Source organism: Mobula hypostoma, chromosome 9 (genome assembly GCF_963921235.1).
Source record: "Mobula hypostoma chromosome 9, sMobHyp1.1, whole genome shotgun sequence".
In the NCBI taxonomy this organism is placed as follows: domain Eukaryota; kingdom Metazoa; phylum Chordata; class Chondrichthyes; order Myliobatiformes; family Myliobatidae; genus Mobula; species Mobula hypostoma.
The window spans coordinates 132,528,345-132,549,623 of record NC_086105.1 but is presented as its reverse complement, the minus strand read 5'-3'; the positions used below and the strand labels follow the sequence as shown (position 1 = coordinate 132,549,623).

Here is a 21,279-nt window from a genome sequence, read left to right as displayed (position 1 = left end):
AACTGGCAGGGAACATAAAAACGGACTGTAAAAGCTTTTATAGATATGTAAAAAGGAGAAGACTGATAAAGACAAATGTAGGTCCCCTGCAGACAAAAACAGGTGAATTGATTATGGGGAGCAAGGACATGGCAGACCAATTGAATAATTACTTTGGTTCTGTCTTCACTAAGGAGGACATAAATAATCTTCCAGTAATAGTAGGGGACAGAGGGTCCAGTGAGATGGAGGAACTGAGCAAAATACATGTTAGTAGGGAAGTGGTGTTAGGTAAATTGAAGGGATTGAAGGCAGATAAATCCCCAGGGCCAGATGGTCTGCATCCCAGAGTGCTTAAGGAAGTAGCCCAAGAAATAGTGGATGCATTAGTGATAATTTTTCAAAACTCATTAGATTCTGGACTAGTTCCTGAGGATTGGAGGGTGGCTAATGTAACTCCACTTTTTAAAAAAGGAGGGAGAGAGAAACCGGGGAATTATAGACCGGTTAGCCTAACGTCGGTGGTGGGGAAACTGCTGGAGTCAGTTATCAAGAATGTGATAACAGCACATTTGGAAAGCGGTGAAATGATCGGACAAAGTCAGCATGGATTTGTGAAAGGAAAATCATGTCTGATGAATCTCATAGAATTTTTTGAGGATGTAACTAGTAGAGTGGATAGGGGAGAACCAGTGGATGTGGTATATTTGGATTTTCAAAAGGCTTTTGACAAGGTCCCACACAGGAGATTAGTGTGCAAACTTAAAGCACACGGTATTGGGGGTAAGGTATTGATGTGGGTGGAGAATTGGTTAGCAGACAGGAAGCAAAGAGTGGGAATAAACGGGACCTTTTCAGAATGGCAGGCGGTGACTAGTGGGGTACCGCAAGGCTCAGTGCTGGGACCCCAGTTGTTTACAATATATATTAATGACTTGGATGAGGGAATTAAATGCAGCATCTCCAAGTTTGCGGATGACACGAAGCTAGGTGGCAGTGTTAGCTGTGAGGAGGATGCTAAGAGGATGCAGGGTGACTTGGATAGGTTGGGTGAGTGGGCAAATTCATGGCAGATGCAATTTAATGTGGATAAATGTGAAGTTATCCACTTTGGTGACAGAAATAGGAAAACAGATTATTATCTGAATGGTGGCCGATTAGGAAAAGGGGAGGTGCAATGAGACCTGGGTGTCATTATACACCAGTCATTGAAAGTGGGCATGCAGGTACAGCAGGCGGTGAAAAAGGCGAATGGTATGCTGGCATTTATAGCGAGAGGATTCGAGTACAGGAGCAGGGAGGTACTACTGCAGTTGTACAAGGCCTTGGTGTGAGACCACACCTGGAGTATTGTGTGCAGTTTTGGTCCCCTAATCTGAGGAAAGACATCCTTGCCATAGAGGGAGTACAAAGAAGGTTCACCAGATTAATTCCTGGGATGGCAGGACTTTCATATGAAGAAAGACTGGATAAACTGGGCTTATACTCGTTGGAATTTAGAAGATTGAGGGGGGATCTGATTGAAACGTATAAAATCCTAAAAGGATTGGACAGGCTAGACGCAGGAAGATTGTTCCCGATGTTGGGGAAGTCCAGAACGAGGGGCCACAGTTTGAGGATAGAGGGGAAGCCTTTTAGGACCGAGATTAGGAAAAACTTCTTCACACAGAGAGTGGTGAATCTGTGGAATTCTCTGCCACAGGAAACAGTTGAGGCCAGTTCATTGGCTATATTTAAGAGGGAGTTAGATATGGCCCTTGTGGCTATGGGGGTCAGGGGGTATGGAGGGAAGGCTGGGGCGGGGTTCTGAGTTGGATGATCAGCCATGATCATAATAAATGGCGGTGCAGGCTCGAAGGGCCGAATGGCCTGCTCCTGCACCTATTTTCTATGTTTCTACAATATAAAAAAGGTTGAGAACCTCTGAGAATGAGAGGATCAATGAGCAGAGGTCGATGTTTCAGAATAGTGTCATTTCGAGGACAAGAATCCAAAGTTCAGGAAGCACTCTGTCAGAATGCCCTGCCTGAAGAGGCAGAGGAATGAATAAGCTGATTGGGAATCACTCCTAAATTTAGGAGAATGAGGTGATTTCATGGCCTTGTACAAAATTCTCATGGGCTTGACAGGACAGATGCCAAGTTAATGTTTCCCTTGGCTGACATATATAGAAACAGTGATCTCAGTCATAAGCTAAGGGATTGGCCAGTCGGGGTAGAAATGAGAAGTTGCTAAATTTCAGAAAGAACTGAGACTTTGAGATTCTCTACCCAAGTAGTTTGTGGGACCTCAGTCACTGAGACTGTTCTCTCTAATCTGTGCGAGTCTGCGGCCATGCAGTAACTGAAATATTCCCGTGCATATAGCCTTTGTTGCCTTGCAACTGGAATTTTCTTTTAAGTGTTTTATTAAAGTGCTGCACAGTTTTCAGGCTGTGTAAAAACTTCCTGCACAGATCAGTGGTTAGTTCATGGAGCTGTAAAAAAAATATTAGAGGGTATGTTGGTCACTGAGTCTATTTGAGGAAGAGATAATAGTTTTTTTTATTGCATTGAGGGATATGGGCTTAGTGCAGGAAAGTACAGTTGCAAAAGTCAGCTGTGCTCTTGTTGAATGGTGAAGCAGGCATGAGGGGCTGAATGGTTTACTCTTCTAACTTTTATATTCCTCTGCTTTTTTTCTATAAACAAATTCAACTTCAGCTCAACAATACATTTATATAAAATAGTACAGCACAGGAAAGGATCCTTTGGCCCAGAATACTGCGCCAAACGAATTAAATTAATTACACCTAATTCACATTAATGGTATTGGGTTTCAGAGCTGTTGAACACTATAATGTCAAGGAAGGAATAGGCTGCACGCAAATACTTCAAAGCAAATACTTAAATTTCTACCTCCTCTATTTTCTTCTCTTGCTGGATCAGCTCTCTCCCTCCTCCCCCACCCCAACCCCACCCTCCAGCAGTTAATAATCATTCACTGATTCTTTGCTTGTGGCTGTTTTTATTTAATGGATCATGAAAGATAATTATTTGTGACAATCATCACAGATAGATGGTTTTGTTCTATCCAGCTTTCCTGTAGTTGCACCTCTCATTGGGAAGGGGCTTTTGGTTCATATTTGTGAACAAGAACTCTGGCCTATTTCCTTCTTACAAACCAAAAGCACCCCCTTCACCAACTCACCAAAGAGTGAAGAAAAAACCTGGCGCTTCCAACTTTTGTGTGAGGTTTCGTGCTGCATTTTTGCATACTTGCTGCCAAAGGACCATGTAGGAGAAACAATGAGTGACTAGTTTCATTGGTGTTACTTGGTCCATTTGGCTGCCTCGGCAGAGATCAAGGAATAATTGGTCACTGAAGCATATAGGAAGGATCGGATCACTGCGTTAGGGAGTGAAGAAGGTTAGGTATCAAATAAGAAGAATGCATTTAGACAAAACGGGATCTGTTATGATAGTTAGCAATTTGCCTGATTAAGTTAACAAATTTCATGATACATGCTGGTGATACTAAATTTGATTCTGATTCAATACAAAAGGTAATTTTATCTGTAAAGTGCGAGTATCACATCAGCGAAATGCAGGAGAACAAAGTTTCTTTCACTTCTCTTTATAAACAGTTTACGGAAACCTAGTTGAAGCATTTTCAACTAACTAAGTTCACAGCTCCAAATGACCGATAACTTGACACTGAAGCAACACACACATAATGCTGGAAGAACTCAGCAGGTCAGGTAACATCTATGGAAGTGAATAAACGGTTGATGTTTTGGGCCAAGACCCTTCTCCAAGACTTGGCACTTGAGTTCCTTTGGACCTGTTGAATATTAAAGTTGTGCGCTGCTACTGAGTTATTGCAGCAAGTGGCGTCGGTGCTAAAGAACTAGAAGCAGCTGCCAGCCATTCACATTCAGGTGCCAGTCGTTCACCCCCCAGATGCCAGCTCTGCCACTCACTAAGATCATGGGTGGCCAGGTTTCTGCACTGGCCCCCAGATCCTTAACTCACGATAGCCTATGACTGAAACATCTTTCTTGCCCTTGGCTGCCTACAGAGATTCGTCTGCATCTTGCATCTTCATCCTCATGGCATGCAAGCTGTGATCTTAGGATCTATAACAGTTTGGTATTTATCACTGAAAGCCAAGGCACCTTATTGCATTTATCACTGAGATCTAAGAGAATGTTTGGTATTTTATCACAGATCTGAGGGCACGAGTCTATTTATTACAGAAGTTTGACAACAAGGTTCAAACTTATCACACATTGGTGGACAAGAAGAAAGCACGCCTTGCATAAAGGGTGACGGTTGTAGTTGTCAGACATTCGTCACCTCAAGCCCAGCCAATCACTGCAGGAGTTCCTCAGACAGTGGCGCAGGCCTAACCATCTACAGATGCTCTATCAATGATCTTCCTTCCACCTTTAAGGTCAGATGTGGGCTTAGGCTTCACAGATGATTGCACATAGTTTAATTCCACTTGCAACTCCTCAGCAAATGATGCAGTCCATTCCTGCATGCATCAAAACATAGACAGCATTCACATATAGACTGATCATTGGTATGTAATATTTCTGCCACAGAGATTCCAGGAAATGACCATCTCCAAAGCAAGGCAGTCTAGATCTCTACCCTTCAAGTGGAATACATCACTATCCTAAAATCCCCCACCATCGTTATGTTGAAGTCACCACTGACCAGAAGCTCAGCTAGACCTGCCATATGAATATCTTGGCTGCATGAGCATCTTCTAGGGCAATTAAGGATGAGCAAAAAATATTGGCCCTACCAGCAGTGTCCAAATTTAACAAACAAATAATATCAGTGACAATAAAGAGTAAGATGGAATTCACCTTCATGGCCAGTTCACCTACACAGCCTCTGGCCATCTGAGGAAAAGAGTGTTTAAGATCAACACCTCAAACCTGACATGAAGCTTGTGATCTACCGCGCACCAATGATCCCGCCTTCCTGCATGCTTTTGAAGCATAGCTTATCTACAGCAAGCACTTTAAAACATTGGAAAAGTTCCTGCAACACTCTGTGTGAAATCTTTCATATCCTGTACTAGCAGAATAAGTTGTCCTGTCCCAGACCAACACCCTGAAAGTGAGGCACTTATTCCACCCTCAGCCAGCTTTAATGGGCAAGCCATGTCAACCGTTTGCCTGACACTAGACTTCTGAAAAGCTCAGAAAACCCAATGATATCGAGAACGATATAGCTAGCTAATGGCACCTTGTGCATCAACAACGCAACATGGCTGCAGTTTGTATCCTTTGCAAGATGCATTATAAACCAAACCCATTTTGACAATGCCTTCCAAAACTGCAACTTCTAAGACCAAGGCAGCAAGACAACAGCAATGTCATTACCTGCATGTTTTCCTTCGACTATTTCAACGTAGAAGCCCATTGCCATTCCCTTGATGTTGTTATATCCTGAATCTCCAATCAGTAAGTTTACAACACAAACAATGATGACTCAGGAGAGTGGCTCACCTCCACCATCTTAGGCGCAAAGGAAATTAACAAAGAATGCCCACATTACCAGTGACAAGTAGGTGAATTTTTGAAATGTTCTGCTTCCTCTTCAAATTTACCCCTTCAGAGAATCAATACTTCCTTCTCCCCATTAGAGAGTTTGCTGTGCTGAGCCCTAAATAAATTATTTGGTTTTTAACTACCTTTTTTGGTAACATTTTAACTGATGATCACATGCTGAGTAAGGTAATGCTTTCTGGTGCTTGTTTTTGATTTCAGTTTGTGTTTCTGATCCCAAGGTTTAGTGAAAATGAACATATTTTGAAATATTTGAAAATGTTTATTGGGGCAACATGGTAGCATACCGGTTAGCATAACGCTTTACAGTCCCAGCAGCCTTGTTCAATTCCCACCACTGTCTGTAAGGAGTTTGTACATTCTCTCCATGACCGTGTGGATTTCCTCCAGGTGCTCTGGTTTCCTCCCACATTGCAAAGACATGGGTTAGTGGGTTAATTGGTCACACGGGTGTAATTGGGCCTGAAGGACCTGTTACCATGCTGTATCCGTAACTAAATAAAAATAATCTTTTTCTAGTTCTGTGATTTCTGTTCCCTTCAATTTTGCATTATGCTCTGCTAGGTGCTATCTCACTCATCTTTTTGAGACTTCATATTTACCAAGTTGATCCTTGCAGTAAGAGCTGGAGAAAACCAGTCTATTGCCTTACAGAAAGGTACCATAGATAGCCCAGACCACAAGATCTCCTATGCAGCTTGACATCTGGAAGATTTGAACTTAATTGATGAATAAATTTAATCTAGCATTCTGTTTGTTATTCTGCCTCAAAACTTACACCTTCTAGTTTTTGATTCCTTTTTGCTGGGGAAAAGACAGTGTGCATTCACCCTATCTATGTCCATCATGATTTAATACACTTCTACAAGGTCAGCCCTTTGAATCCTTGCAACATTATCTTCAATCTTCCTTTCACTGTTCATTGCTTGATAACATTTTTCCTACAACAAGCTAACCAAAACTCTACACTAAGAAATCCAACTTTACTCAAACTGCAGTTATTCCAGGGTGGCCTTAGTATTGCGTTGTACAATACAGTATAAAATACTAACTCTTATATTCAAAGCTCTAACTGTTGAAGGCTAGCATGCCAGATGCCTTCTCCTCCACCCTGTCTTCCTGAGACACCACTTTCATTCATAGCCTAGTCACTTATGTAAACTTCGACTCACTAACATCTTGCCTGTTTTGAGAGGCAATCACAATGGGCATAAGACTCACATAATCTGATTTCCTCCCGAAGTTAAATACCAACATTATGGGACATTTACCACCTTGCCTCATTGTTGTTGGGTCAGGTTGTAACACCACCAGTGATTTAAAATAGTCTCAGAATTTGCCTTGCTGATTCTGCCTCCATCTCAGGACCATTACGAATGATCAATGTGTTCCTTTTTTGGTATCACTCACATGCAAAGAGTAGAAACCATTAGTGACAGCTTGTTTAAATACGTAGCAGTTTATTCAGAAGTCCAAAGGACAGACTTGGCTATCATGAATTCTTTCCAGTTTGGACCCAAACTTTTAAAAATATATAAATTTATCCCAGAACATCAGTCCCAGTGACTTAAAAGTAAGTAATTAAACTTACTTGTTCTGTGTTCTCTTATAGGTACACCAGAGTGGGTCAGGATGGTCTCCTGTGGTATGTATTTTCTGATTTTAAAGACTAGGTGTATCTACAGTGTATCTGATGCAACAGGTTGAAAGGGGAAAGCTCTTGATAAAGGTGCGTGAAAGGACAAATCCCCTGATACAATGGATGAAAGAGCAAAGTTCAGCTGATTAAACATATAATCATCCAGTCTCTAAATGTGCAACATGCTTATGATCAAAGGAACCAGAAGTTCTTAGAACTCCCTTCTTATTAGTCACTGCGTCTGCTAAAGAGTTAATGTCATTGTAGCTCAGTAGCACAAATCTATTGATTGACGGTAGGTTCACATTTAGTTGGTTATGCTGTTCAGCACAGGATGTGGAAGACTGGGAAAACATCATGCTCAGAAAAGATGAGAGTTTTTGCTTGCTTACAGTTTGATACTCTAAAAGGGAGTCTTAAGGCACTTGATGCCGATTCTGGTTAAAGACCAATGGCATCTACAATACTGGTGACATTTTCAATTAAAATCATCAATGCAGTTTAGAGAATTTCTAAATGAGTCAAGGTTCCCAGAGGGATCATTAGCCACCTTCCTTTCTGATTTATTGAAGCTCATTTGCTTTGAATACATGCACCCACACAAGCTCTGCACGCAGTGGCCACTTTATTAGGTACACCTGTACTCTTGCTCCTTATTGGAAATATCTAATCAGCCAACCATGTGGTAACAACTCAGTGGAAAAAAAGGCAGGCTGATATATTCAAGAAGTTCATTTGTTGGTTAGAATGAACATCAGAATGTGGAAGAAATGTGATCTGAGGAACAGCCACACAAAATGCTGGAGGAACTCAGCAGGCCAGGGAGCATCGATGGAGAAAGTAAATAGCAAATGCTTTGGGCCAAGACCCTTCATCAGTACTGGGAAAAGAAAAGATGAGAAGTTGGAGTAAGAAGGTGGGGGGAGAGGAGGATGAAGTACAAGGTGGTAGGTGATAGGTGAAACCAGGAGAGGGGGAGGAGTGAAGTAAGGAGCTGGGAAGTTGATAGGTGAAAGAGATAAAGGGCTGGAGAAGGGGGAATCTGATAGGAGAGGGTAGAAGACCATGGAAGAAAGGGAAAGGGAAGGAGCACAAGAGGGAGGTGATGGGTAGGAAAGTAGTTGAGGTGAGAGAGGGAAACGGAAATTGGAATGGTGAAGGTGGTTTGGAAGACAGTTACCAAAAGTTTGAGAAATCAATGTTGAAATGTTCAACATGTCAGGCAGCATCTGTGTTTCAGTTAAATAACCCTTTGTTAGAATAATTAGTAATGCAATATGCCAATGTTTACGTAAGAAAATGTATGATCCGTATATGGAAGGAAGTTGTGAGGTAAGTCTTCATTCTTGCTTCTTGCTAAGTGTCTTTGACTGTGGAATGATTGTTGATGCAAGATGGCGAGGTTTGAGTCTTAGGCTGCTGATCTGGTATTTTCATGCACAATAATCTCTAGAGGTTACAAAGAACGGTGCAAAAACAAGAAACATCCAGTGAGCAGCAGTTCTGTGCAGAAAATATTTACAGTGAAGTTCTCTCTCTTCTGTCTCTCACAGTATGTCGAAGAAAACCTGGGTGTAATGTCGGTAGGGTTTTTGCTCAGCAGTCTTGATGATGCTATCATTTGGAGAGGACCCAAGAAAAATGGTTGGTGTTCTATTGTTGACTTAATCCGTTCTGATTTTACTAATGTCCTTAGTCCTAACATATTTCCAAATATGTATCAAACAAGAGTAATTTACTTAATAAAAGCAGAGACTGCCGGAAACATTCAACACGTCAAGCAGCATCTGTGTTTCAGTTAAATAACCCTCTGTCAGAATAATTAGTAATGCAATATGCCAATCTTTACTTAAGAAAATATGTAATTCATATATGGAGGGAAGTTGTAAGGTAAGTCTTCATTCTTGCTTATAAGCAAGTTGCTATAGCATTGAGGAACTCTAGTATGCTGTTGTATCCACTTTCAATATTGTCAACCCCACTGAGTGGCATCAGATACATTCTCGATAAGCAGTGGAAGGGAACCCAAAGATCAAATTTTCTTAAAAGATTCATTGGTGAATTTCCTCAATTCACTGGCAGAAAACAATAGTTTGGGATTAAGAACTGTTCAACCCTCTTTTTAAACCCATTACATTTGTGGCATTGAGAATTTACGCAGAAAATTAACTTTGCACATACTGAGGGCTCGTATTTTTAGCTCAGGAAATGCACTATAACTGGTGTGTTAAGCATTCAGTTAACCTGGAAGTTATGCTTATCAGAAATGGGATTTTTTTCAAGCAGTCCAGTCTCTGGGAACTGTTAATCATTTCAAAAGCTACCAAACTTGTGGCTTCCTGATGTAATTTCAGGCATGAGACCAAGAGCAAAATGCAGAATTGTTGGTAATTCTGACATTTGTTACTAGCCTGATACTTTTAGAATAGACATAACATCATTAACCTGAAACAGTAACTCTGCTTTTCTCTCTAACCACAATAGATGAGTATCTTCAGGAATTTCTGAGTTTTCAATGCTGTATCTGTTGAGTTCATATTTCTGTTTAAATTACTGACACTTCATATCAGCATCATGGTTCTTGTTTGCAGTGGCTGGAATGCTACCATTTGCCACAGTGACTCTGTAGTATTAAATGTGTGGTCGGACTAAATCCCAATACATCATAGTCATGACTTCCTCTAACTTGCCTATGTGATCAGTTCGCCATGGCTTCTAATTGCTACATTTGCAGCTTTAGCCTTGTACTGCTTGTGGTAACTCAAGATGTTACAGTGCAGGAGATGGACAACACTGCATGGACATCATTTTATTCCTGAGGCATTTGGTCTAATCACATAATCCTCCAAACTTTGTATATATTCTGAAACATTTATCTTGTTACGCTATTATCTAGTTTTCAAACCAGCTTAGAAACTAACCTTAACATTTTGTGAGAAATGATTCTAAATTGGAAACAACTAAGTTAAAGCGATATTTTCAGTAATGTTATTGATTATTTAAAATTTGTACTTACCCATTACCATCTTTCCCAAATGTAGAGAGAGCCCAACACTGTTTACCTTTTCTTCTTTCTTCAAGAAATTATTTACTTGGTCATCCCTTAACTTTTCCATTCTGTGTGGAAGAACCTCTCTCCCAAAAAATTGGCTTGTGTAACCTTTTTTTCCTGTATTTTCTCTGATCCTTTTAAGAGAGTGCTCAAAACCCTCCACATTGTTCCTTTTACTGGTCAAGTAAACAATTGTACTTGCTATTTGATTCCTAATAAAAGCGAGTAGCTGCAAGATGAAACTGACTTGATGTCCTGGTTTGCAAAGTTTGCTCACCAAATATTGAATAAATTTGGTAATATCAAGTTACTCATACTTAAATCAGTCAGATCTTCTAGCTTTAAAAAGACAATGATCTCAGTATTAAAGTAGCATATTGTGCATATGCAGCAAACATCTGACATAAAAAAACAAGCATTTGATTTATCGCAGAGTTATTAAAATCTGCATTGAAATCATAGAAATATTCTCTCTTTTAGGTTTCTTTCCCAATCTACATGTAGATTTCCCTGAATTATGGTCATGACTTCTGCTGCAGTTACAGGTGTTTTTATGGTTTTCCTACTGACCTTTAGCTGCCTTACGTGAGCAAACCACCTAGCCACTGCCAAGTGTTTCTTGGGAGTTCAGTGGTTTATATTTGAGAGAGCAGGCTTGTGAGGAATCTAATAGTCACAGTGATTCACTTTGCCTTGCTGTTCAACAGTTTGTCGATAAAAATATTCTATTTCCCTCCTTAATCAAACACTTATTGTCTAAATGTGATTGGCTTCTTTAAGGTCTGATCAAACAATTTTTGCGAGATGTGGACTGGGGAGAAGTGGACTACCTGATTGTTGATACACCACCTGGTACCTCAGATGAGCATCTGTCTATCGTACAGTACCTGAGTGCCACGGAAGTCGATGGAGCTGTGATCATCACCACTCCTCAGGTTGGCTGTATTGTGTAAAGATAGTGCCTACCTTCCAGAATTGTTCAGGCATTAAATCTTAATTGCTCGGGCAACACAGGAAAAAATGTGGGCATTGAAAACTGGTGCAATTTCCTTGAGTAGTTTTATTTATGTTAATTCAAATTGGGTGTGTATAGGAGCGTAAGGTTAGCAAGGGACAAAATTAGTCCTCAGGAAAATCAGAGTGTAATATAAATGTGGAGCCGGAAAAAAAGGACACTGAGGAAGACTCAAAGCTTGCAGCGGGATCTGGACCAGCTGGAAAAATGGGCTGAAATACGGTAGATGGAATTTAATTCTGACAAATGTGAGGTATTGCATTTTGGGAGGACCAGCCAGGGTAGGTCTTACCCGATGAGTGGTAGGGCACTGAGGAGTGTGGTAGAACGGAGGGATCTGGAAATACATATCTATAGTTCTTTGAAAGTGGTGTCACGGGTTGATCGGGTCATAAAGGAAGAGTTTGGCACACTGGCCTTCATAAATCAATGTATTGAGTACAGGAATTGGGATGTTATTTTTGAAGTTGTATAAAACATTGGTGAGGCCTAATTTGGGGTATGGTCACCTACCTACAGGAAAGATGTAAATAAGACAGAAGAGAAAAGTTACAATTATGTTGCTAGGACTTGAGGACCTGAGTTTTGGGGAAAGGCTGAACAGGTTAGGATTTTACTCCCTAGAGCACAGGAGAATGAGGGGAGCTTTTATAGAGGTATACAAAATTATGAGTGGTATAGATAGAGTAAATGCAAGCTGGCTTTTTCCACTGAGGTTGGATGAGACTACAACTAAATATCATGGGTTAAGGGTGAAAGGTGAAATGTTTAAGGGGAACGTGAGGAGGAGCTTCTTCACTTAGGGAAAGTGCAAGTTTTGGATATGGATATGGATTCTATTTCAAAATTGAAGAGAAATTTGTATAGCTACATGAATGGAGGGGTGTGAAGGGGTATGGTCCGGATGCAGGTCAATGGGACTAGGCAGATTAATAGTTTAAGCATAGACTAGATGGGCCAAAATGCGTGTTGCTGTGCTGTAGTGTTCTATAACTGAGGGCAGGGTTAGACCATAAAGAGGTTGGAGCAGAATTAGGATATTTGGCCCATTGAGTCTGTTCCAACATTCCATCATGGCTGATTTATTACCCCCTCAACCCCATGCTCCTTCTTTCTCCTCATGACTTTTGACGTTGTTACTAATCAAGAAAGTATCAACCTGTGCTTCAAATATACCCAATGAATTGGCTTCCACAGCTGTATGTGGCAATAAATTCCACAGATTCACCATCCTCTAGCTAAAGAAATTCCTCATCTCTGTTCTAAATGGATGTCCTGATATTCTGAGATTGTGCCCTCTGGTCCTAGCCTCCTCTCTAGGCCTTTCAATATTCAATGGGTTTCAATGAGATTCCTTTTTATTCTTCTAAACTCCAGCGAGTACAGGCCTAGAGCCATCAAATGCTCCTCATATATTAACCCTTTCATTCCCAGGATCGTGTCATGAACCTCCTCTGGCCCCTCTTCAATGCCAGCTCATCCTTTCTTAGATAAGGGGCCCCAAAGATAGGTGGGGAGGCTTTTCACTGCGTTGGAAAACTGTGGACAGGTCCTCTGATCAAACTACAGCTGAAGTCCTGCAGTTGGTGTTCATTTGGAAACTTTGGGTTCTCAATTGGATTTTCTAAAATAGTAGTAAGGGACAGATGCAGGAAGTCCAAAATAAAGGACAGAATTGCTGCTCAGCAGGTCAGGCACATGTTAGAAAGTCAAATCTGTTGAGATAAATTCCTGTGTAATTTGACATTTATCAAATGAATTAGATGTCATCAGATATACTTGCCTCCCTATCATTGCACATAAGCGTACGTTGTCTGGGTTTTTTGACCACACACGTCCAAGTTGTGCAGAATTTTGCAGCCTGATTTTTTTTTTGATCTGAGATATATTTAGAATCTTTTCTCAGATTTCTTCAAAGTAGTTTGATCTTGAGAAATGTCTGCAGAAGCTTTGTGAAAGGCATGCAAGGAATTTGTAATATAACAGAAGGGATCCTGAATTGTTACTGTTGGTGATCAAAGCTTTTCGAATTTAATTTGCACTCTACCATAGACGATTAAACTGTAATCTTTATTTTGTTTCTTTGACAGGAAGTTTCACTACAGGATGTCAGAAAAGAAATCAACTTCTGCCAGAAAGTGAAACTGCCTGTAATCGGAGTTGTAGAAAATATGAGTGGTTTTGTTTGCCCAAAGTGCCAGGTGAGGAGTTTCTTTCAGAATCCATGAAATTAACATCTTACAAAGTACAAGCAAGTTTTCCTCTTACTTATACCCTTCTTGCTGCATAAGTTGCAATCTGGAATTCATGCAAATGGCTTGCTCTGGGCATTCTGAGGATGTGGCACATGTGAAAATATATGTGTGTGTGTATGCATAGATTGATTTTGGTTAATTGAGGCACGTCAGGACCATCACATTTTGACCCAGTCAAGCTGCCCCAATAAGCCAAAGTTTCTTGGAAGTAGGTAAAACGGTATAAAAGAGACAAACTACTGTTAACTGCATAACAAATTATGTATTTAAATGAAATACAGAACAAATTAGAGCACTTCAGTGCTATTACAGTATTGTAAAACTGTGTGTTAGTTCCTAATGGTTATCAACCAAGGAATTCATCCAGAGTACACTTGTGTTGTTGCCTGTTAATGAACAAAATCACATCTTATCTTGCTGATCTATCAAGTGTGCAATTGCAAATTTTGACTCTCCAGTTATCAATGCCAGCCGATGATAAGTGGTCCTAGGCGGATGGCTTTTAATTTGGTCCAGTAGGGTAGATTTTTCGGCTATTGTCAAATCTTTTTATGGCACCTTGGCAAGGGTCTGAATGTTTTTTAGGTCAAAATTTTAAAAAAGATCAAAAATCACTGCTTTTTTGAATCGGCATAAATGGATAACACAAGCAGGCACAACTGATGCAATTTAAAACTTTGCCCTAAGCACGGTGTAGTGCCGGGTGGCCTCACAAGCGCACACAACTGCTTCCTGTCAATTAAGTGGCATAGTGTTCTAAATAAACAAAGGGAATCCTGTCTATTTTCTCAACTAGTTTTTTTGTTCTTTAAGAGTCGTCCTAAATAAGTGGCTGCCCTGATTAACCAATGGCCCAGCTAACTGGAATCCACAGTGTATAAACACACACACACCCACACTCGCTACATTATTAGGTACAGAGTGGAACGCAGTGTGGTCGGTCTTCTGCTGCTAAGGCCCATCCACTGTTTGGTCTGAACAAGTAAACCTCTCGACCATGTCTGCATGCATTTGTGCATTGAGTTGCTGCCACATAATTGTCTGATTAGATATTTGTATTAACGAAGTGTACAGATGTACCTAATAAATTATATATGTCAACTTATGAGCAACGTACTTCATTCTTCTTCTTTTAGAAGAGTAACCTAATTTCCAAATTCCCATTGCTAGCACTGGAGGTGGAAATGTGATAACAGAACTTGGTGTCTATAGTCTTAATATTCACATATTATAAAGCTGGGCATTAGCAGTATCCCAGGACAACCACTTAAAACAAGAAATTAAAATGATGTATTTGTTGCAATAGGTAATTGTAAACTAAAATACTGTTTTTATTTAAGAATGATGGATGGATTTGTTAATGATGAAGGAGATGGGGAGATATGGAATAATTTTTAGATTAAAATTTATGATTGCCTTTATCTTAGTTTGGTTTAAAGTAATCAACACAAATGGGAGTATAGCTCTATAGATCTGTGTGCAGTAAAGGCCTGGGGAGTGAGAATCCATCCAAGGGGTTACCTTCCATTGAATTGAATTTGCAAAATTATGCAGGACAAATCAAGAGTTGAACAAGTTTCATTTTTTTTAAATCGCTGAAGTTAACATTGGAAGACCCCTGTTGTTTATTCTGTGTTCTTTATGCTTACAGCATGAATCCCAAATTTTCCCACCAACCACCGGAGGTGCCATGAAGATGTGCAAAGATTTAAACATTCCATTTCTTGGGAAACTACCCTTGGATCCCAGGATAGGTATGTCCTAGAGGAAGCACACAGAGAACGTCCCTGAATGTACAATGTGCAATGATGACTGACAGCAAATATTGTTTTCCTCTTAGTATCTGCCATAAATTTAAATCTATTGCAAAACCAGTCTTCAACAAAATTAAACTTGAGGTTTAGTAAAAACAGTTACAAAAATCTTTTTCCTACCAAGGATGCTACAGATACCAAATGCTATTACACTGTAGAGTCATAGACAGAGTAATATAGCAGAAAAACAGGCCCTTCAGCCCAACTCCTCCATGCTGACCAAGGTGGCCACCAAGCTAGTCCCATTTGCCCGCATTTAGTCCATATCTCTCTAAACCCCTCCGATCCATTATTGTACCTGCCTCAAACATTTCCTCTCATGGGTCATTCTATCTATGTATCATTCACAGTGAGAACTTGCACCTTGGGCCCCTTTTACATCTTTCATTTCTCACCTTAAACTTATTCCCTCTAGTTTTTAGTTCCTCTAGGCTGGGAAAAAAGACTATGTGTGTTTATACTACCTATACCCTCATGATTTTATACACTAACAGGTTAACCCCTCAATCTCCTACATTGCAGGGAATAAAATCCTAGCCTGCCCAATCTGCCCCTATAACTCAGGCCAAAGACTTGGCAGCATCTTCTATACAAAACAGGTTCTTCTCTGCCGTACAAAGTAAATAGGAACAAAATCTTTTACAGCTTACTTCATTGTGAAATGAACTTATTCTTGATTGTAATGTCTTTACAACATATCAAGTCTTGTAAGTAAAAATTCCTGCCTGCATAATTACTACTCCATTATAACTTACAGTCTATGGGAATACTGTATAAGTTTTCTTCAAAATTCTCATTTTTAGATAAAGTTATTTGATGCACTTAAAGGAAAAAAAGGTTGGTAATATATAGTTTAACTGACAATTGAAATATGTATGTACCATAGTTCAATTATACCTGTAATACAACTTTTCCAAAGATTACATTGGGGAATCGACTAGCATATACTGTAGTTTTCTAGAAATATATAAATCCCATTTTGTCTAGGTTAATCGACCAAAAATGCCCAAGCAAAAAGAATGCGGGGTTAGAAATACTGATCTTTCTTCAATCTGGTTTCAAATTTGGTTCAAACTGTCCAAATGCAAATACAGTAAGTGATGATTGAGGACAATACTTCATACAAAGTTTGCAATTTCATTCACCATGCTAAAATGTGAATTGAAGAACTGCCACAGAATCGTTCTTTCAGTTCAAGAAAGGAGGAAAGATGTTGGGCTAGGATAGAGGAAGGTTTGTTCTATGTCATTTCTCAATAGTATCGCTTATTAAATATATTTAAGACACAATTGGATAGCTTTTTGCATTTTAGGGGAATTAAGAGATATGGTAAAGGCAGGTAGGTGGGGCTGAGTTTATGGCAGATCAGCGATATTATTCAATGGTAGAATGGGCTTGATGGCCTATTTGTGCTCTGACAGATGCAAATGAGGTAAATCTGTTGCCTCCATTTCCCTGGAAAAATAGGAGCAGGATTAGGACATTGCTACATCATGAGACTTTGGTATCTCAAACTGCATTTGCCTCCCTTTATAGTCTAACAAACATGCCATTTCCTTTTGAACATTTTGACACAGCATGTAAATATTCTTTTGAGGGGAGTGAGTTTCAGATTTCTGTTATTTGTGTGGAAAAAATAATTTCAATGGCATGCCTTTAACTTTAGAATAATCCCCTTCATCAGGAATCCCTCCCTAATGGGACCAACATTTACCCTATTGAAGCTGATAATTATTTATCATAAAGGCACTTTTGACATTTCAGGTCAAAATCCTGCATGATTTCTGAAAGTGGAGAGGTAAATGGCGAGTATAAAGGGGAGAAGGGGAGTTGTGGGACAGGAACCCAGTGTGATTGGTGGATTGAGGAAGATGGCAGGTGAGGTATGCCAGGTAGCAGAGGAGTGTCTGTGGAATGTTTTAGTTGAATGAATTTCAAGTGCATTTTAATTTCATTAACAGGAAAGAGTTGTGATGAAGGCAAATCATTCTTATCAGAAATACCTGATTCTTCCGCATGTATTGCCTACAAGGAGATTGTTAAACGTAAGTAATGCATATCTTCAAAACATAAGGACATGAAAGTGATATCACCCCAATGTATCAGGCTCAATTTGGAGATTGGAGAAGCTGATAATAATTTTAAATTGTAATGATGTAGATAGTGAGTATGTAATTCCCCCTCAATATTTGATTAACCAGTACAGATTATCAACAAATCTAATTGTGCATAACTTCATTCATCTCACACTGAGCTGATTCTACAACCTATGGACTCACGTTCAAGGACTCTACAATTCACTTTCTCAATATTATTTATTTGTTATTATTATTATTAAGTTTTGTTGTATTTGCACAGTTCTTTTACAAATTGGTTGTTGCCAGTCTTTGTGTGTAGTTTTTCATTGATTTAATATATTTCTTGGTTCTACTGCAAATGCCTGCAAGAAAATTGAATCTCAGGTAGTATATGGTGACATATACTGTATGTTCTTTGATGATAAATTTACTCTGAGCACGGTATTATTGTGTAATAATTTCCACGTGTATAGAATTGCCATTTAATCAGGAGGTTGTTCAAAAAAATTAAAGGAACCCTGCCTGGAGACAGGACCATTGTAGGAGGGTGGCAGGCATTTTTCTATAGGACTCATTGTTCTGTATATAAAACTATGCTTAGATAATGTCTAGGAGTTGTCATACTGGTCTTCCTGAGAATAAATAATAAAATGGAAAGAATCAGTTACGTGTCTTAGCCAAACTCTCCTGAGCTTGTACCAGCAGACAGGTTCTTGACCCACTGCCAACACACATCAGAAAACTTTAAATCTGATACTTCACCACCCACACAAACCTTACCCTTAATTGGGTAGCTCAATAGTACAGACTATTATCATTGGTACTTCTGGGCCCCGTCATAAATTGTGGATATAGTCATAGTCATACTTTATTGATCCCGGGGGAAATTGGTTTTTGTTACAGTTGCACCATAAATAATTAGTAATAAAACCATAAATAGTTAAATAGTAATATGTAAATTATGCCAGGAAATAAGTCCAGGACCAGCCTATTGGCTCAGGGTGCCTGACCTTCCAAGGGAGGAGTTGTAAACTTTGATGGCCACAGGCAGGAATGATTTCCTATGACGCTCTGTGTTGCATCTCAGTGGAATGAGTCTCTGGCTGAATGTACTCCTGTGCCCAACCAGTACATTATGTAGTGGATGGGAGACATTGTCCAAGATGGCATGCAACTTGGACAGCATCCTCTTTTCAGACACCACCGTCAGAGAGTCCAGTTCCATCCCCACAACATCACTGGCCTTACGAATGAGTTTGTTGATTCTGTTGGTGTCTGCTACCCTCAGCCTGCTGCCCCAGCACACAACAGCAAACATGATCACACTGGCCACCACAGACTCGTAGAACATCCTCAGCATCGTCTGACAGATTACTGATCCAAGATTATTCTTATGGTTGAGATATCTATTTTTATTTATAGAATAGTTCATTATGATCCTAACATCAGTTTCAATTCCCTCCCCAATTCTGGACATACAAAGGGGACACATAAAACTGGACACACTGTTAATCATAGGTAATAATTGGTTTGAAATGGCAGTTGATTCATTCTTAACAATTGGGCCCTCTCTACAAGATGAGAAAACCAAAAACTCAGGCTTTTTTAGAAACATAGAAACATAGAAAATAGGTGCAGGAGTAGGCCATTCGGCCCTTCGAGCCTGCACCGCCATTTATTATGATCATGGCTGATCATCCAACTCAGAAACCAGCCTTCCCTCCATACCCCCTGACCCCTGTAGCCACAAGGGCCATATCTAACTTCCTTTTAAACATAGCTAATGAACTGGCCTCAACAGTTTGCTGTGGCAGAGAATTCCACAGATTCACCACTCTCTGTGTGAAGAAGTTTTTCCTAATCTCGGTCCTAAAAGGCTTCCCCTCTATCCTCAAACTGTGGCCCCTCGTTCTGGACCTCCCCAACATCGGGAACAATCTTCCTGCATCTAGCCTGTCCAATCCCTTTAGGATCTTATACGTTTCAATCAGATCCCCCCTCAATCTTCTAAATTCCAACGAGTACAAGCCCAGTTCATCCAGTCTTTCTTCATATGAAAGACCTGCCATCCCAGGAATCAATCTGGTGAACCTTCTTTGTACTCCCTCTATGGCAAAGATGTCTTTCCTCAGATTAGGGGACCAAAACTGCACACAATACTCCAGGTGTGGTCTCACCAAGGCCTTGTACAACTGCAGTAGTACCTCCCTGCTCCTGTACTCGAATCCTCTCGCTATAAATGCCAGCATACCGTTCGCCTTTTTCACCGCCTGCTGTACCTGCATGCCCACTTTCAATGACTGGTGTATAATGACACCCAGGTCTCGTTGCACCTCCCCTTTTCCTAATCGGCCACCATTCAGATAATAATTTGTTTTCCTATTTTTGCCACCAAAGTGGATAACTTCACATTTATCCACATTAAATTGCATCTGCCATGAGTTTGCCCACTCACCCAACCTATCCAAGTCACCCTGCATCCTCTTAGCATCCTCCTCACTGCTAACACTGCCACCCAGCTTCGTGTCATCCGCAAACTTGGAGATGCTGCATTTAATTCCCTCATCCAAGTCATTAATATATATTGTAAACAACTGGGGTTCCAGCACTGAGCCTTGCGGTACCCCACTAGTCACTGCCTGCCATTCTGAAAAGGTCCCGTTTATTCCCACTCTTTGCTTCCTGTCTGCTAACCAATTCTCCACCCACACCAATACCTTACCCCCAATACCGTGCGCTTTAAGTTTGCACACTAATCTCCTGTGTGGGACCTTGTCAAAAGCCTTTTGAAAATCCAAATATACCACATCCACTGGTTCTCCCCTATCCACTCTACTAGTTACATCCTCAAAAAATTCTATGAGATTCGTCAGACATGATTTTCCTTTCACAAATCCATGCTGACTTTGTCCGATCATTTCACCGCTTTCCAAATGTGCTGTTATCACATCCTTGATAACTGACTCCAGCAGTTTCCCCACCACCGACGTTAGGCTAACCGGCCTATAATTCCCCGGTTTCTCTCTCCCTCCTTTTTTAAAAAGTGGGGTTACATTAGCCACCCTCCAGTCCTCAGGAACTAGTCCAGAATCTAACGAGTTTTGAAAAATTATCACTAATGCATCCACTATTTCTTGGGCTACTTCCTTAAGCACTCTGGGATGCAGACCATCTGGCCCTGGGGATTTATCTGCCTTCAATCCCTTCAATTTACCTAACACCACTTCCCTACTAACATGTATTTCGCTCAGTTCCTCCATCTCACTGGACCCTCTGTCCCTTACTATTTCTGGAAGATTATTTATGTCCTCCTTAGTGAAGACAGAACCAAAGTAATTATTCAATTGGTCTGCCATGTCCTTGCTCCCCATAATCAATTCACCTGTTTCTGTTTGCAGGGGACCTACATTTGTCTTTATCAGTCTTTTCCTTTTTACATATCTATAAAAGCTTTTACAGTCCGTTTTTATGTTCTCTGCCAGTTTTCTCTCATAATCTTTTTTCCCCTTCCTAATTAAGCCCTTTGTCCTCCTCTGCTGAACTCTGAATTTCTCCCAGTCCTCAGGTGAGCCACTTTCTCTGGCTAATTTGTATGCTACTTCTTTGGAATTGATACTATCCCTAATTTCTCTTGTCAGCCACGGGTGCACTACCTTCCTTGATTTATTCTTTTGCCAAACTGGGATGAACAATTGTTGTAGTTCATCCATGCAACCTTTAAATGCCTGCCATTGCATATCCACCGTCAATCCTTTAAGTGTCATTTGCCAGTCTATCTTAGCTAATTCACGACTCATACCTTCAAAGTTACCCCTCTTTAAGTTCAGAACCTTTGCTTCTGAATTAACTACATCACTCTCCATGTTAATGAAGAATTCCAC

The 21,279-nt window shown here is 40.3% G+C and overlaps 1 protein-coding gene across 2 annotated transcripts in view; it reads left to right on the top strand.

Annotated features, from left to right (window-relative positions):
• Window positions 1-21,279, top strand: part of nubp1 (nucleotide binding protein 1 (MinD homolog, E. coli)) — a 62,790-nt gene that overhangs the window by 37,794 nt on the left and 3,717 nt on the right. For both annotated transcript variants that reach the window (XM_063059213.1, XM_063059212.1), the window contains exons 5-10: window positions 7,158-7,190; window positions 8,738-8,828; window positions 11,017-11,171; window positions 13,342-13,452; window positions 15,158-15,260; window positions 17,282-17,365. In XM_063059213.1, coding sequence (XP_062915283.1) covers window positions 7,158-7,190; window positions 8,738-8,828; window positions 11,017-11,171; window positions 13,342-13,452; window positions 15,158-15,260; window positions 17,282-17,365 — 577 coding nt within the window. The remainder of the gene's footprint in view (window positions 1-7,157; window positions 7,191-8,737; window positions 8,829-11,016; window positions 11,172-13,341; window positions 13,453-15,157; window positions 15,261-17,281; window positions 17,366-21,279) is intronic.